The sequence below is a fragment of the Sinohyriopsis cumingii genome, chromosome 10, assembly GCF_028554795.1.
Source record: "Sinohyriopsis cumingii isolate HCF-2022 chromosome 10, ASM2855479v2, whole genome shotgun sequence".
In the NCBI taxonomy this organism is placed as follows: domain Eukaryota; kingdom Metazoa; phylum Mollusca; class Bivalvia; order Unionida; family Unionidae; genus Sinohyriopsis; species Sinohyriopsis cumingii.
The window spans coordinates 60821797-60839418 of NC_142970.1; the positions used below are offsets into that span (position 1 = coordinate 60821797).

General features: G+C 33.6%; 1 protein-coding gene across 3 annotated transcripts in view; it reads left to right on the forward strand.

Annotated features, from left to right (window-relative positions):
* Nucleotides 1-16463, forward strand: part of LOC149790225 (uncharacterized) — a 190991-nt gene extending 174528 nt beyond the window's left edge. For all 3 annotated transcript variants that reach the window (XM_089972247.1, XM_089972246.1, XM_089972248.1), the window contains 8 exons: nucleotides 1547-1661; nucleotides 2458-2602; nucleotides 3237-3393; nucleotides 4181-4322; nucleotides 8234-8396; nucleotides 12940-13111; nucleotides 14214-14328; nucleotides 15384-16463. In XM_089972247.1, coding sequence (XP_089828373.1) covers nucleotides 1547-1661; nucleotides 2458-2602; nucleotides 3237-3393; nucleotides 4181-4322; nucleotides 8234-8396; nucleotides 12940-13111; nucleotides 14214-14328; nucleotides 15384-15625 — 1251 coding nt within the window. In that variant the 3' untranslated portion in view covers nucleotides 15626-16463. The remainder of the gene's footprint in view (nucleotides 1-1546; nucleotides 1662-2457; nucleotides 2603-3236; nucleotides 3394-4180; nucleotides 4323-8233; nucleotides 8397-12939; nucleotides 13112-14213; nucleotides 14329-15383) is intronic.
* The last annotated feature ends 1159 nt before the right edge of the window (nucleotides 16464-17622 follow it).

Below are 17622 nucleotides of genomic sequence, written 5' to 3' on the forward strand. Positions count from 1 at the left end.
TACATGCATACATACATACATACATACATAGGTGTCATGGTAGAATAATATGTTTTAATTGATGCTAACTAAATCTTATCTGTTCTAATCTTATCATATATGATACATCGACATGCAACAAAGACCTCAAACCTCATCTTTCTTACCCGGTCTTCAAGCCAAGCAACGTATTTTTCGGTCCTATAAGATAGACACAATCTCCCAAATGTTTTTATTTACCCCTGTCATAATATTTATTGATAGAGATATTGTCTTTCATTTCTTTTATAGGAATTGCCACAAAAATTTCTAGAGTATTGAATATGAAATGCATACTAAATCAAGTATTGCAATATTGTGTATTGAATAATACATGTGTATTGTACATTGAATAATACATGTACATTGAATAATACATGTGTATTGTACATTGAATAACACATGTGTATTGTACATTGAATAACACATGTTCATTGAATAATACATGTGTATTGTACATTGAATAATACATGTGTATTGTACATTGAATAACACATGTTCATTGAATAATACATGTGTATTGTACATTGAATAATACATGTGTATTGTACATTGAATAATACATGTGTATTGTACATTGAATAATACATGTGTATTGTACATTGAATAATACATGTGTATTGTACATTGAATAATACATGTGTATTGTACATTGAATAATACATGTACATTGAATAATACATGTGTATTGTACATTGAATAATACATGTTCATTGAATAATACATGTGTATTGTACATTGAATAATACATGTGTATTATACATTGAATAACACATGTTCACTGAATAATACATTTGTATTGTGCATTGAACAATACATAACAGGAATTCGCGCTACAATATGTCATGTTCGGGATATCATTAGTCGAATGGAAGATCAGTTATTAATGTGAACATATTCTAAGAAATAATATAGCAGTAGATTGTCTGTATATGTTTTTAAAACTACTTGTAGAAATACATTACTAAAATTTTGGAATAGAAGTATTTCCTATGGACGTTATAGCTGTTTGGTTTTGAAAATTATCATTTCTTTGGTAACGGTAAAACAAATAAAATAAAACCGTTCGTTTGTTAAAGAAATTGTCATCTTCTACAAAAAGGCATCAAATTAGGCAAGAAGTTAGACGGCATCACTTTAGTAGTTAAAAAATTACTAACGAAGAACAGAACGGCCATTTAAATTGAAAGTTATTCGTTCAGTAGAGGAAAATAGTTTTCGGTTTGCACATAAAGCAGGATTTGTCATTAACAAGATTACGTAATATTAAAAACTGATTGCATATTGTATACAAGATTACTGTCCAAATATATAGACAATATCAAACATTATCAGAAATAGAATGCACGTAGTACAGAAGATTAATGTGCATATATTTGCACAATATCAGACATTGATAAGAATATATATATATATATATTGACAAGAATATGCGGTATTACAAATGAAAACATGATGTACATACAGATAATTACCGTATGGATACTGAAACAATCAAGCATGCTATTGTAAAAACAATTTATTTCAGATTCTCAAAGGTCACATCGTCAGTGGCTCTGGCAAGTTGATGGATGAATTTACAGCTTTTGAATCAATGCAAGCATTGACTGGCACGGTTTACGTGGTAAAGCAGAGTGGAGGAGGTAATTACATTTATCGTCATCAAGGTTTTATGATAGGACAATGTCGAGAACGTTAGTACATTTGTTGTCATGATAATGTACGGCAACTGCACAGAAATGAATATAATATTTCGGTATTAGTTGAAGCTACGCATGTTAATATCACGTGACTGAACGCGAGTTAAAGTATTTGCCGGGCAGTTTAAATAGACATATGTAGAAAGTTATCTTCATTATGTTTACATTTTTACCTTTAGACGTATTTACACACTATTTTACTTCTTTTATTTTTACCCAGACTTAAGCTTACATTTGTGTTCTATTTCAAGTAGCATAGTTAAAATTACTTGCTGTCTCAGCTCTGTTCAGTGTCAGTCGGCATAGTTAAATTACTTTCATTCCTAGCTTTGTCAGATGGCATAGTTAAAGTTACTTGCACTCCCAGCTTTGTTCAGTGTCAGATGGCATAGTTAAAGTTACTTACACTCCCAGCTTTGTTCAGTGTCAAATGGCATAGTTAAATTGCTTGCTGTCTCAGCTTTGTTCAGTGTCAGATGGCATAGTTAAAGTTACTTGCACTCCCAGCTTTGTTCAGTGTCAAATGGCATAATTAAATTACTTGCACTCCCAGTTTTGTTCAGTATTAGATGGCATAGTTAAATTAATTGCTGTCCCAGCTTTGTTCAATGTCAGATGACATAGTTAAATTGCTTGCACTCCCAGCTTTGTTCAGTGTCAGATGGCATAGATAAAGTTACTTGCTCTCCCAGCTTTATTATTCTTATGTAATTAATCACTCGTGTTCTCTCAATTAAAGTGTTCGTTTCCAACAACAATGTAATGGGGCGATTAATCACTGGCAATATGCGTTGCACAAACGGCGTCATCCACATCATCGACAGACTGTTATATTTCCCGTACAAAACAGTGGAGGTCACCATGCAAGAGACTCCGTGGCTCAGGTACAACAACTATGTATATAATATTGAGTGACATGGAGTATACACATTGATTGATATGGAATATACACATTGAATGATATGGAATATACATAGTGATATTGAGTATACACATTGATTGATATGGATATACACATTGAGTGATATGGAGTATACACATTGATTGATATGGAATATACACATTGAGTGATATGGAATATACATAGTGATATTGAGTATACACATTGAGTGATATGGAATATAGATAGTGATATTGAGTATACACATTGACTGATATGGAATATACACATTGAGTGATATGGAGTATACACATTTAGTGATATAGAATATACACATTGAGTGATATGGAGTATACACATTGAGTGATATGGAATATACAAATTGAGTGATATGCACATAATATACACATAATATTGCATACAAAGTTAAGAGAAACGAGTTAAATAAGATGATAATCCACGAGCGGCTATTAGAAAATATCACTGCATTAATATGCACCATACAGCAAGCTGGTAGTATATTATGCCTGATAAACACGTACATCATGAAGTCTGCGAACGTTAAAATGAAGGAAATAATGACTTTTACCAATGATATTATCCCCATTGTGTGTATCCCTTGTACTTGTACCTTCCAGCAAATTTTATGGATTGATGTCCAACATGGTGGAGTTTGTGACCGTGGCCGGAAGGGTGGGAATTCAGCAGACTGTTTTTGCTCCGAGTGATACTTTTTTGGCAAATGTACCGAGTATTCTTCAGACAATTAAAACCAGACCGGATATTTTAATGGAGGTCAGTGGAAATGGAAACCCGACTGATACAATTTCGATGTTGCTTCTGGTCCATGATTGCCAACTAAATTTAAATTGTTGTATTTAATAGTTATTTGTGATTAAAGTTACGTCAGGACTGCAAGAATATAACCCTTAAATGAATGGGAGCTCTTCATTGATGTTGTTTGTTATAAACCTTTACCTAATAGGGTACTTTCCGTTGCTGTTATTTGTTGTAAACGTTTACATGGTAGGGTGCTATCCTTTGCCGTTATTTGCTGTAGACTTGTACATCTTTTGAACATTTGAGATTCGCACAATTTCCTTTCAATTTATATACCCGTCTTCTTGTCAAAGAAAGGAAAATGGTGTAGATTCAGTTGATTTACCCATCTCTTAGTGGAACAATGAAACATGTGGTAGATTCAACTGAATGATCTTTGACCTTTATGTTTGTCACAAAGAGGCGTTTTATAGATTTAAATGATTTACGTATGATTTTGTCAAACAAAGAAACATGTTTTAGTTGGGGTTTTCTTTCTCCCTGAATGAATCATGTTAGGTCATTGTTAGAGCAAAGAAACTAATGTGAAGACGAATAATGATATGTTCAATCTGCATTCGAAAAGAATATCGCGTTTGTAGTCTTTTAATTCTATCCTTAGAGAGAAGCCTAAAATATAACTGTCTAGATTTTTATGTTTCTTTTTCATAGTTTCATACTGATAATGTCTATTCTTAAAAATAATCCGTTAAAAATATAAATAATTTGATTACTTTATTTATTTACTTGATATACGTTTCAGACATTCCGAACTCATTATCTACCTGACGTTAACCTTGGCAGCAAACTTTTGAAGGATATTAATATCTTGGATACTTCTGTAGTGACGAGCAAATACAATGTTACATTCACCGTCAGGAGGAATCCAGAATCTATAATTAAAGGTATGCATTGATGGATATTGAACTCGGTGAATTATTTGTTATATAAAGTTTTATAGCTTTGTCTCTTAATCACATACGTTACAAGAGAGATTAAACAAACAACACAATGCATAATAAATGGTAATAGATAGGTAAACAACGTTGATACATTCGAATATATTTCTTGTTATAAGAACCATTATTGGATTGTAAAGAAAGGTTGACTGTCGATCTCTTCTTCTGGCCTTTATTGTATGACATTCATAATTCCAGTGTAATTTATCATTGTATTTGGAACTATACAGAAGAATCTTCATAACTTAATGCGGCAATATTTTATTTCAACAGGTTAGTTCTCAATTTTATATTTTCACTAACGAGTGTCAGAATTTAAGAAACAGTTTTAAAAATTAGTCACAGCTGGAAAGAAGGTACAAATTTAATAATTCAAAATTTATTGTATATGACCATTCTCATTATTATTATTGTTATTATTATTATTATTATTATTATTATTATTATTATTATTATTATTATTGGTAGTATTAGTAGATGTAGTGGTAGTAGTAGTCGTAGTTGTGTTCACGATGCTGTTGTTCATGTCCTATTTTATGTCGGGCAGTCATCTTATTCAATGTTAAAGCAAACATATTTTTGTAGACTTCATAATACGTAAGCTTTATTCATCAGACGATTCTTTTTATATATTTTTCCTTCGAACAGTTTTACATAGGTATTCCAGAGGTCTTCCAATGAGTTTATAACACAAGTATTAAGGCGCAAGGTACAGACACCTTCATATTTATGGCAGCCTCATTTTGAATGCTATTATTATCCACCTGCACTTATATTTTCCAAAACTTTTCAGTAAATAAAATCATCAAAAAGTCTCTTATAAATGATGCAAAGAAAATCTTCAATTATTTTCTCATCATATGATTTTGCAAACGTTTTCAAACTCGCCATTTGGCGTTTGCTGATTGAGCCAAGGCAATCAATCGTAGTCAGATAGGTAGTTGTAGTTGTAGGGTTTAACGCCATTTTTCAGCACACGATAAGTTATACATGGTGGCCAGTATTAATGGTGGAGGAAGAACCAGCGAAAACCCCGGAAAGAAGCACCGACCCACGAGAAGCTACTGGCAAGCTTTCTCACATACCAACATTAGCCGAATCCGAGACTCGAACAAACACAGACAGAGGTGAGATGGCAGTGATCCGTAACGGAGAGCACTTTAGAACACTCGGCCACTCGGGGCCCCTCGTCACATAGGAATGGAGCCAATATCACTTCTATCAGTATCATCTTCATCAATACTAACGTTGTTATCATTGTTGCTTTCATGGTGATCACATTCTCCTTCATTTTTATTACAATTATCCTTACCATATTCGTCATTATCATCATCGTCATTCTGCTACTACTACTACACTGGTCAACAGTGAAATCATTACTGACTTGAAAAGGCCCTAATCTGTAGTATTTTGGTGTGCCGAACACGAATATAACCGTGAAAAATTTGTATTGGCTCTCGTTTTGAAGATATTCATATACCTCATTTTCTATGTTTCACTGTGTAAATTTCTCCAGTAGGACTGCAGCAACATCCGGAATAATGATGTAACATTGCATAATACCATCATGCTCACATCATCCACAGTTGATTGCATCATTTTCTGATGCAATGCAATACTAATGCCATGCGGCTGCTGAAGTAAGTTGACGTCAGCAGTGTACTATACATGTGTAGGCCTATTATACTAATGCCAGGCGGCTGCTGAAGCTGACGTAAGCAGTGTACTATATAAAGCCCAATCAGATAGGTTCAGCATTTAAAATATTTTAGACGTTGTGCGAGACAGTTCAAGCTACTGTTACATAAAACTTATTATTTTATCCATTTACGTACAATAAAGAACAGTAATGCCTCGAAAGTGTGTTAATACCGCGGACAATTTTTGCTATATTTGTGGGGAAGTGACATTTGCCAACCAGAAGAAAAGTATCAATTCTCAAGTGAAGAAGGCATATCATCTTTACTTCGGATGCAAGGTTGGTGACCAAGACAAGCCTTGGGCTCCGCATATATGCTGTGCTACATGTACAACACAGCTTTCACAGTGGTTGAATTGCAAAAGGTCATCAATGCCGTTTGCAGTCCCAATGGTGTGGAGAGAGCCAAGCAACCACCTAAATGACTGTTACTTCTGCTTGGTTCCTCCTCTTTCCGGCGGAATAACGAAGCGAAAGAAGTCGAGAATAGTCTACCCAAACATTCCGTCTGCATTGAGACCAGTTCCACATGGTGAGGGACTTCCTATTCCAGAACCTCCAGCAGAATATTCTCTTGATTCATCTGACGAAGACAAAGGTGAGTCGACCTGTTCTTCTCCTGGTCCATCAGCATGCAGTGATCCAGATTTTCACTGTGGTGCATCATCAACCCCACACAGAATAACACAGGAAGAACTAAATGACCTGATTCGTGATTTGGACTTATCAAAGAACAAGGCAGAATTGCTAGGATCAAGACTCCAACAATGGAATCTTCTAGAAGAAGATGTCACAATTACTGCATATCGAAAGCGCCACCAGCAATTGGAGCCTTTCTTCAGAAAGGAAAGTAATCTGATATTCTGTTCCGATATTGAGGGCCTCATGAATGCTTTAAAAATCACCCATGACCCACAAGAATGGAGACTATTTGTGGACTCTTCGAAACTGAGTCTCAAGGCTGTGCTTTTGCACAATGGAAACATTCTTCCATCTATTCCAGTAGCGTATGCTGTCCACATGAAAGAGACATACGATAACTTAAGGCAGCTACTGAATTCCATTGAGTATAACAAGTACAGCTGGCACCTCTGTGGTGATTTGAAGGTAGTTGCCCTTTTAATGGGACTGCAGCAAGGATATACAAAATACATGTGTTTCTTATGCGAGTGGGATAGCCGAGCAAGGGAAATGCACTACATGATGAAGGAATGGACTCACAGGCAGAATGTAGCCATTGGAGAGAAGAATATCCAACACCCAGCTCTGGTTGAGGCTCAGAAAATCTTGCTACCACCCCTTCACATCAAACTAGGTTTGATGAAGAACTTCGTGAAAGCCATTGACCGGACTTTGCCAGCATTCCGACACCTGCATGAAAAATTCCCTCGACTCAGCGAAGCAAAGATTAAAGAGGGAGTTTTTGTGGGTCCTCAGATTCGAGAGCTTTTCAAAGATGACCGGTTCAACAACTTGCTGGAAGGTGACGCGAAACAAGCATGGAATGCTTTTCGCCTAGTTTCTACAAACTTCCTCGGAAATGTTAGGGCAGAAAACTATAAGGAACTAGTAGAAGACATGTTGATGAAGTATAAGAAACTTGGCTGCAATATGTCTCTAAAGATTCACTTCCTTCATTCCCATTTGGATTGCTTTCCTAGCAACTGTGGTATTGTTAGTGATGAACACGGCGAACGTTTTCATCAAGATATCGCAACAATGGAACAAAGATACCAGGGAAAATGGTCCACTACAATGCTGGCTGACTACTGCTGGACACTCCTCAGAGATGCTCCCAAACAGCTGTACAAGAGACAGGCGAAGAAATCTAAGATGTAGTCAATGACTTGATTTTTTATAGGTAGGCTATTACAGTTGACCTTTTACTATTGGAATGCATTTCGTTATGTAAACATTAATTTCTTGCAGATTACAAAAAAACTAGAGCCAATTTTGCAATTTGACTGTCATATTCGTGTTCAGCACATAAAAATTGATAAGAATTGACTAATTTTATTTCAGTAACATGACTTTTGTAAAAATTTGTTGTCCAGTGCTATTATTACTACTACTACTACTACTGCAATAATAATAATAATAATAATCCCCATCATAACGTACGGAAGAGCATTATTGTTTGATACTGTCTACTTAACAGAGGACGTTGTGGTTGATGTGGGCTATCCAAACCTGAAGCAGAACATGAGCCTCGTTATCAGTGGTATAGCATGTAGTAACGGGATCATCTATGTCATACAGGGGCTTCTTAACTACCCTATGAATACGTTGCTGGCAGAAATCTATCGTGAAAAGAACCTCAGGTGTGTAAATTTATGTTAGAAAATACACTTTCATTCCACACAAAAATAGTTTTTTTCACAAGCTGAGGTAAGCGCTGAGAATTCACCAATTCTTTGGGGTACCAGTTTTTCATCGATTCAAGTTTTGCTACAAACAAATAATTAAATACTCCACAAAAATATAAACAAGAGGATCTTTACCTAATTTATAATTTAAGTAACGAAAAAATACTCTGATCGTTCTGCGGAAACAACAGGATTTCTCGCAACTGCAATAAATGAGGTACTGACGAAACTCATATAACAATGATCCTTATTTGGAAGCAACGTATAACTTTCCATCGCACTGACACTTATTACGATTCTAGGTCTTACAATAAACACAGAAGGAAGTGAAACCAATAATTTAAGTTATATCAACAAGTTATTTATTTCTCGGCAATACAGGCTGAACATTATTTGTTCTACAACACAAAGTGGGAATTCAAGAGACAGTGAATTAAATGCCATATAATCCTGAATGTCTCATCATGAAAAGTATAGAATGTTCTGAATGGATTCCAGTAGTCTTAAAAGCTCTCACGTCCCTTAATGATACAACCAATAAAGTTGTTAAAGTCAGTGAGCACTTAGTAATTCTAATGAATAATTTAAATAAATAGTTCCTGTCGAATATATCTGAGCATAACTGTAAACGAGAATAATAAATTAATTGCAGAGGCTTATATATGATAGGTATTTGTTTACGACTCTTTGGCAATAACTAGGTAAGAAAAAGAATCAAAGCCAACACATGTTTTGTGTAACTGATAATTTATTAATCACTGTTATAAAATGAACATTGAAGATGAACTTAGAGTATTTTGAATTTCGAATCCTCAAATGTACCTATCACAATGGCATTGTCCAGAACTCCTTTGAATAATTTAAATGAGCACTTTTTAATTTCAATGAAAAACCTAACAGATTACTCATGTCAAATTATCTAACACAACATCAAACTTATATGCAGATTCATTTTAAAATGAAACAAGAATTGGAAATAGGAATAAATCCAAAATAGGAATGAATTGGCTATTCAGTTCTCCCCTTATATACACCACCTACGTCTATATGTCGCAATATACCTACGTGATAGATCCTGCTACTCAATCAAATATTTCACAATTTCTATTTTCGTGACCTAATTCATCCAATGAAAATTAGTTTAATTCTTCCAATAACTCACCTGACCGCACTAGCCAACGAGAAATTATTCCAAACGTGTCAACAGGTCTTATTATTAGAAACTTTGACATCTATTTATATGTATTATGCAATTAACAGTCACTCATTATATCTTAAAATAGAATCAGTACTCGTGTACAAAATTAAATACGTAAAATCGTCTTTATAGATAATCATTACAATTTACAGTCATAATATAAATACAGTTATCTACCAAGACTGATAAAAAATATAGATATACATAACAAATACTTATTTGTTAAGTTCATATTTACGGAGTAGATATATTTTCATGTAACCTAGTTTTCAGTCACTCCATTGAAAATTTCCAATCAAATCGTAAACATTTGTATCTAGAATATTCTGAATCAAAACGCTTTCAACATGCTGTTTGCAATTTACAATAATGGCCAAAAGAAAGGTATGTAGACATGCTGTTTGCAAGTTACCATTATCTTTAAATAACAATCTTCAATTATGGACAAGAGGCTGGGTATGTAAATATGTTTTCAAGTTCCAATTATCTTAAAGTACAATCTACAATTAAGGACACAAGTTGTTCAGATAATCTGTATAAAATACAATACATAAGTTAATTATGGACACAACTTTTTCATATATATCCGTAAAATTCACTACTTTGAACACATCGGTTGCATCATATATATATATATATATATATATATATATATATATATATATATATATATATATATATATATATATATATATATATATATATATATATCACAACACTCCACGATCGATAATATTTCTGTGGAAACAACAGAACGGCTCCAAAATGCATGCATTTAAGTACTGACGAAATGCAACTAACAATGGTCCTCCTTTGGAAACTCCATTAATAATGAGCTGTCTCGAACAACTTCAGAACCGTTCTATAATGTACCAATTTAAGTACTGATGAGAATGTTTTTATATCTTTGTCACAAAACCATAAAGATTGATAAAAAAAATCGATTGAATTCACACCATCTCAGTCAATTCTATGAAAGTGTTTTATGATATCTTGTACGATATATCTGCATCAACATTTTTAAATTATTTCTTTCAGGAGTACAGATTTTTTGAAGACTTTTATCCAGAACTTTGTCTTTACTTTTAAATGTTAAGATATCTACAGCCATGGATATTTAAATACTTGGGCAAGTGAAATACATCAGGATCAGAGTTTTCTTCTGGTTTGCATATTTGAAGTAAACGAAAAACTGAATTACTGGAATCTAATCAGATACGTTAGTGGTTTGAACCCATGCCCCTCACGCATTTAGATGTCATACGAATTCATAATTGTTTGACATTGATTTAAAATAGTGTTTAATTTATGCCTAATGCTTAATAGTTACTCACTGATCCAAAAGAACTTTCAAGTCAACGAAATGGAGAATGAAAGGTTGAGATTAAATATCTAATTTTTTTTTTATAAAACGATTTCATTGAAGGTTTTACAGTTTGCTTCAAGTTTTTGCTGTGATAAAATGCAATAATAATTTTATTATTGAGTTTTGTGCAAAATGTTCATCTATTGCTTGATATGTTTTAATAATTATTTGCATAGGATACATATTCCCCCAACGTATGACCTTTTTACTTTGGCCACATATTCCCCAAAAGTTTGAATGTTTTGCCTAGGCCACATATTCCCCAAAAGTTTGAATATTTTGCCTTGGCCACATATTCCCCAAAAGTATGAATGTTTTGCCTTGGCCACATATTCCCCAAAAGTATGAATGTTTTGCCTAGGCCACATATTCCCCAAAAGTATGAATGTTTTGCCTTGGCCACATATTCCCCAAAAGTTTGAATGTTTTGCCTTGGCCACATATTCCCCAAAAGTTTGAATGTTTTGCCTTGGCCACATATTCCCCAAAAGTTTGAATGTTTTGCCTTGGCCACATATTCCCCAAAAGTATGAATGTTTTGCCTAGGCCACATATTCCCTAAAAGTATGAATGTTTTCCCTAGGCCACATACTCTCCAAACGTTAATACATTTTTGGTCATTTCCCATATTCTAGATAAAGTTTTTCAACAAAGGACACCTGCTTAAGCTCATATGCTTGAAATTTTAGCATTATGTGTCTTTAAAACACTAAATATGGAACTATACAGTTTTAGTTGTTTGTTTACTTTGCCTCCTCTGCTATGGTAGTTAAATTCAACAACACAATAAATCTGATTTGGCGATTTTGCGAAAACGCGTAAGGATCCTGCACAAAACAAATGTCGAGAAAAGAGGTGAGATATAATACGTTACATAATGAGCGGCCATATATGCCAAGCCACGGAATAAGTGGCTATATATGCCAGGCCAAGGAATAAGTGGCTATATATGCCATACCACGGAATAAGTGGTCATATATTGCCAAGCCACGGAATAAGTGGCCATATATGCCAGGCCACGGAATACGTGGCCATGTATGCCAGCCACGGAATAAGTGGCTATATATGCCAGGCCAAGGAATAAGTGGCTATATATGCCATACCACGGAATAAGTGGTCATATATTGCCAAGCCACGGATTAAGTGGCCATATATGCCAGGCCACGGAATAAGTGGCCATGTATGCCAGCCACGGAATAAGTGGCCATATATGCCAAGCCACGGAATACGTGGCTATATATGCCAAACCACGGAATAAGTGGCCATATATTGCCAAGCCACGGAATAAGCTGCCATATATGCCAAGCCACGGAATAAGTGGCCATGTATGCCAGCCACGGAATAAGTGGCCATATATGCTCAATGATACAGGAAGGGTTGTAATGTACAAGATACATCGTATGTTGCCATTTATACGTTATATAACAAGGGATTAGATATATTATGGTGTAGAATAAGGTATCACATATTCTAAGGTACAAAATAAAGGGCCATATATACCAAGCCACATAATAAGGGGCCATATAAACTTAGCGATATAATAAGGGGACCGATATAGTAAGCAGATTAATAAGGTGCCTGCTATACCAAGCTATAAAATAGGGGGCCAGTTATACCAGGCTATACAAAAAGGTCGATAAAGTAAGCTAAATAATGTGTGGTCATGTATAAATGGGTAGATAATAATTTGCCCGATATGCTAACGGAGAGAATAATATACCATATAAACCAAGCTATACAATAAGGGACCATACATAAACTATATAATAAAGGACCACACGTACCAAGCTATATAATAAGGGTCCAGACACACCAAGCTATAGAATAAAGGGCCCGGTATTCGGAGCCATCGAACATGGGGCCACATCTACTTACTTACAAAACAAGGGGCAAATATAGCAACCTATTTCTAACTTTCACAATTCACATTACAGAATAGCTATGGATCAACTGTTAAAATTGGTGCCTGAAAATCGATCTATAGATCTGAATTCCGACGACGACATTTTCACTGTGCTTGCTCCTGTGGATCAGGCTCTACAGTTCCTCTCCTTCGAGGACATGTTGTACCTCAACAACAATGTGTCGGAAGAGATGATGAATTCGGTATATTAGTTTATCTTTACTTTTAATTATTCGTATGTTGATTAAGTATGTTATTTTGTCTATGTAATTGGTTTTTTTGTATATCAGTTATGTACCTTATTTTACCTGCACCTTGAATTATGTGCTCGTTAATTGTGTCTATGAACATATCAAAACCAATTCGGGTCAATTTAAGACCATGTACAAAATCTATAATGTGTGAATAACAGAGCGCACGTTCTTTCTGTCTTTCCATTTTGCTTACCCCATAAGGCACATGAGAATGTATTTAAAACCCAATTTAATTTTAAAAGAGTTAAATACAGTCAGTTTAACGAATATAAGGTACCTACCTTGCCAACAAATATTAGGACTGGAGTCAACGAAACATGCAAATTGCATTCAAACCCAACCTTACTGTGACAGAGATTGAAGTACACAGCGACAAACTCAGACGGTACTTTATGACACATTTAGGATTTGGAGTAATGACAGATGTGCATTCCATTAATAAAATGTATTCATTTTCTATTCTGCATTCAAATATTAAATATCCGTTTAGGCAATATAACGAAACTTAAAAGAAATCAAGAACGCATAGTTACAACAAAATTAAAACAAAACAAATGTTAGATAAAGATACGTTGAGTATGTACTCCATCGTCTCTCGAGACTAAAGGATGCCAACAAGAGTATCACTGTTCTCAGTGAAGTCCATTCCCTATGTTCACACATATCATTAAAAGGTAATTCAGTGAAGTCCATCCTATGTTCATACCTATCATTGAAAGATACATCGTTGTAGTTCTTTCCAACAGAAATATGTTCTTTTAATTTTTCCCTGTGTTCAGAACGATTATTGGAAGACACTTCACTGAAGTCTATGAAAAATTACTTTGATTTTCTTTTTGTTTATAAGGATCAATAGAAGACATTTCATCGCAATCCATTAAAATGTCATTTTTTCCTATATTTACATATAATTTTGGAAGACACTTCATTGAAATCCATTTAACTGAAAAGTCTTTTTATTTTTCCTATGTTAACATATAAAAGTGGAAGGCGCTTCATTGATGTCCATTTTAATAGAAAAAGTTCTCTTATTTTCCCTGTGTGGACATAGATCATTGGAAGACATTTCATCCGTGGAGGAAAGTACACCCTACAATACATTACCGATGGTGAAATCGACAGCTACTTCAGTCTTCATAACATGACCGTTCTGAAAAAGTCCAGTGGTGAGGTTTCTTTTCTTACGTATGTCAAATCTAGAAATATACAAACCCGTTTCTTATGATCATGTGTCTATGTACACTATAATTATTTATGAGTTGTCATTGGACCGGTATATGAGATTAAAATCACCACGCAGTTCTATATCTTGTCTTATTGCCTAACTTTGACCGCTGTGTTTTAATTTTAATTCTGTTCAAATCAAATGGAAGACACATTATATCAAATGTAGCTTCATCACAAATTGTTTACTTTCTTGACGTTTCATTTAAATGTATTATTTTCTTGAAGTGATGAGGAATTGCAAAAATGAAATGTGGTATTGTAAAAGTTATATCATCCTCAACCTAAAACACTTGAACTGGTAACGATGTTTTGTATACTTTGCCTTACTTGTAACAACGTCATGTCATCATGATATTTACTACCATCATCATCGTTTGTCGTAATATGTACCAACATGCCATAAGGTTTCATTTTCATGCACGTAATTACGAATGCCAAATGTATACGTACTCATAATTAACGGTGTTATATTTATAAAAGAGTACGAGCATACATGTACGTAATTATGTGTATTATATTTATAATACAGCACGAGGTTACATGTATATAATCATGAGTGTTATATTTATAAAACAGTACGATTATACATGTACATAATTATGGGTATTATATTTATAAAACATCACGAGTTTGCATGTACATAATTATGAGTTATATTTATAAAACAATTCGAGTATACATGTACGTAATTATGGGTATTTATAAAACAGTACGAGTTTACATGTACATAATTATGAGTGTTATATTTATAAAATAGGTTGAATATTCAGGATCATACTTGTGAGTGCTTCATTTTTAAAACACTATTACTTGCACAAAATCAAGTGTTATAATTATAAAACAGTATTACATGCAGGTAATTACGAGTGTTATATTTGTTGAACCGTAATTCAGTCACTTAATTAATTGAGAGCATTATACTTATGAAACTGAATATAATGAATGCGAATCTACTGTGTACAATTTGTGTACTCTGTACAATGTGTCGTTGCAGGAGTCTTCTTAGTGTGGCAGAATATAGAAGCAAAAGTGCTTCGTTCGAACATCCTAGCCTCCAATGGAATAATTCACGTGATTGACAAAATTCTATTCTCTACCCGACATGAAACTACTACAGTAACTACAACAACACAAAAAGGAAATATAGGTCAAATCTCATCAACATTGTATGTGTCTTATTCATTGACAAATATAGCGCTTCTGTTAGTGATTGGTGGAGTAATTAAGACGTTGTAACGTTCTGAAGTTAACCGTGTATAACGCGTCACCAAAGGTGATCTTAGTGTTTATATCGGACCAATTCATGTTTCTTCACATTGTTGAATACCCACATATCTTGGAACAAACAAAACAACACAAATGCACATAAGGAAGAAATCTGCTGCTATTTGACATTATCATGACTGTGTCAACAATTGTATTAAGTAATTACAATAATACGAATGAAATCACTGTCAATTTTCGATACTGAATGCATAACATACTATAATAAAACTAAAAGAGCAATACATATGATAACAACTTCACGAAAGTAAATATAACAAGTTCTCTGCCACTATTAAAAAAATAAAATTGAAAAGTATTACATATTGCAATTGTTTTTGAGAGTGCTGTGTTTATTGACATATTTTATTTTTAAATATTAAATCTAATATTGAGAGGTCAAAATGTCAAACATATGTATGTATGTATGTATGTATGTATGTATGTATGTATGTATGTAGCACTTAGTGGAAGAATTTACATAATGTACATTCCCACCTTTAAAGACTGCCATTACCTAATTACTCTGAATTTGTTTCGCATTTTATTTGACAATATTCACACGTTTGTTTGTGCAAAAAAGAGCAAAGTCTTTTAAATAATTGCTTGGATAATACTGGTATGCAATAACTTGTTCCGAACGCATTACTCTATTCCTTAAGCAATAACTTGATCTCAAAATATTACCTTGTTCTTAAAAAAATAACTTTGCTCATTTTTAGTTTGTTGTTGATTTGTGATAATTGTAAAACATGGTAAGTGGGTATAACATTCTGGTCAATATTTGACCAATAAAGGATAAATAACATTCTGCTAAGTTCTTGTCATTAATGTAGAACTCAGTGAAATTTTGTTTTAAGAGAGTTTAAGTCGGGTTTTTTTAGCATTTAGTAAACAATCAATCCACTACATGATCTATATGATCTAAGAAGGACTTAATCCACTACATGATCTAAGAAGGACTTAATCCACTACATGATCTAAGAAGGACTTAATTCAATACATGATCTAAGAAGGACTTAATCCACTACATGATCTAAGAAGAACTTAATCCAATACATGATCTAAGAAGGACTTAATCCACTACATGATCTAAGAAGGACTTAATCCATTACATGATCTAAGAAGGACTTAATCCACTACATGATCTAAGAAGGACTTAATCCACTACATGATCAAAGAAGGACTTAATCCAATACATGATCTAAGAAGGACTTAATCCACTACATGATCTAAGAAGGACTTAATCCAATACATGATCTAAGAAGAACGACAGTACATGGGTTTAACGTGTGTGAACACATTGCGGAGCTCAAGAAAAGTTTGATCTTTCGATTCCAGTAGTCTGTGCCGGACCTCTGGGCAGAGACATTACGTATATTATGTGCTAGCAGCTTTACAAATCTTGCCCTGTTTACATGCATGCAAAAACGGCTTTGTGATATCATAAGGTTTAACAATACGTCATAATCCTAATTTTGAATATATAGGAGAATACCTTGCAAACAATAACACCACAACAACAGTATTGGTTATTGAAATTAAGTGCAAAGAAAAGATATGTTCAAACGTAAATAAAATGGGATAAAGACCGTTCACATTAAAAAATAATAGCTTTGGACATTAATATGTAGCTAAATAATAAAACGTTTTGATATTAATATGTACCTAAATAATACAACGTTATGATATTAATATGTACCTAAATAATACAACGTTTTGATATTAATATGTACCTAAATAATAAAAAGTTTTGATATTAATATGTACCTAAATAATTAAACGTTTAGATATTAATATGTACCTAAATAATAAAACGTTTTAATATTAACATGTACCTAAATAATAAAAAGTTTTAATGTTATTATGTACATAAATAATAAAACGTTTTGATACTAATACGAGCTTAAATAAGTACTGAAGAGGAGTAACTCTTTTCGAAATACATTTGTAAGGAATTCTTTGCAAAA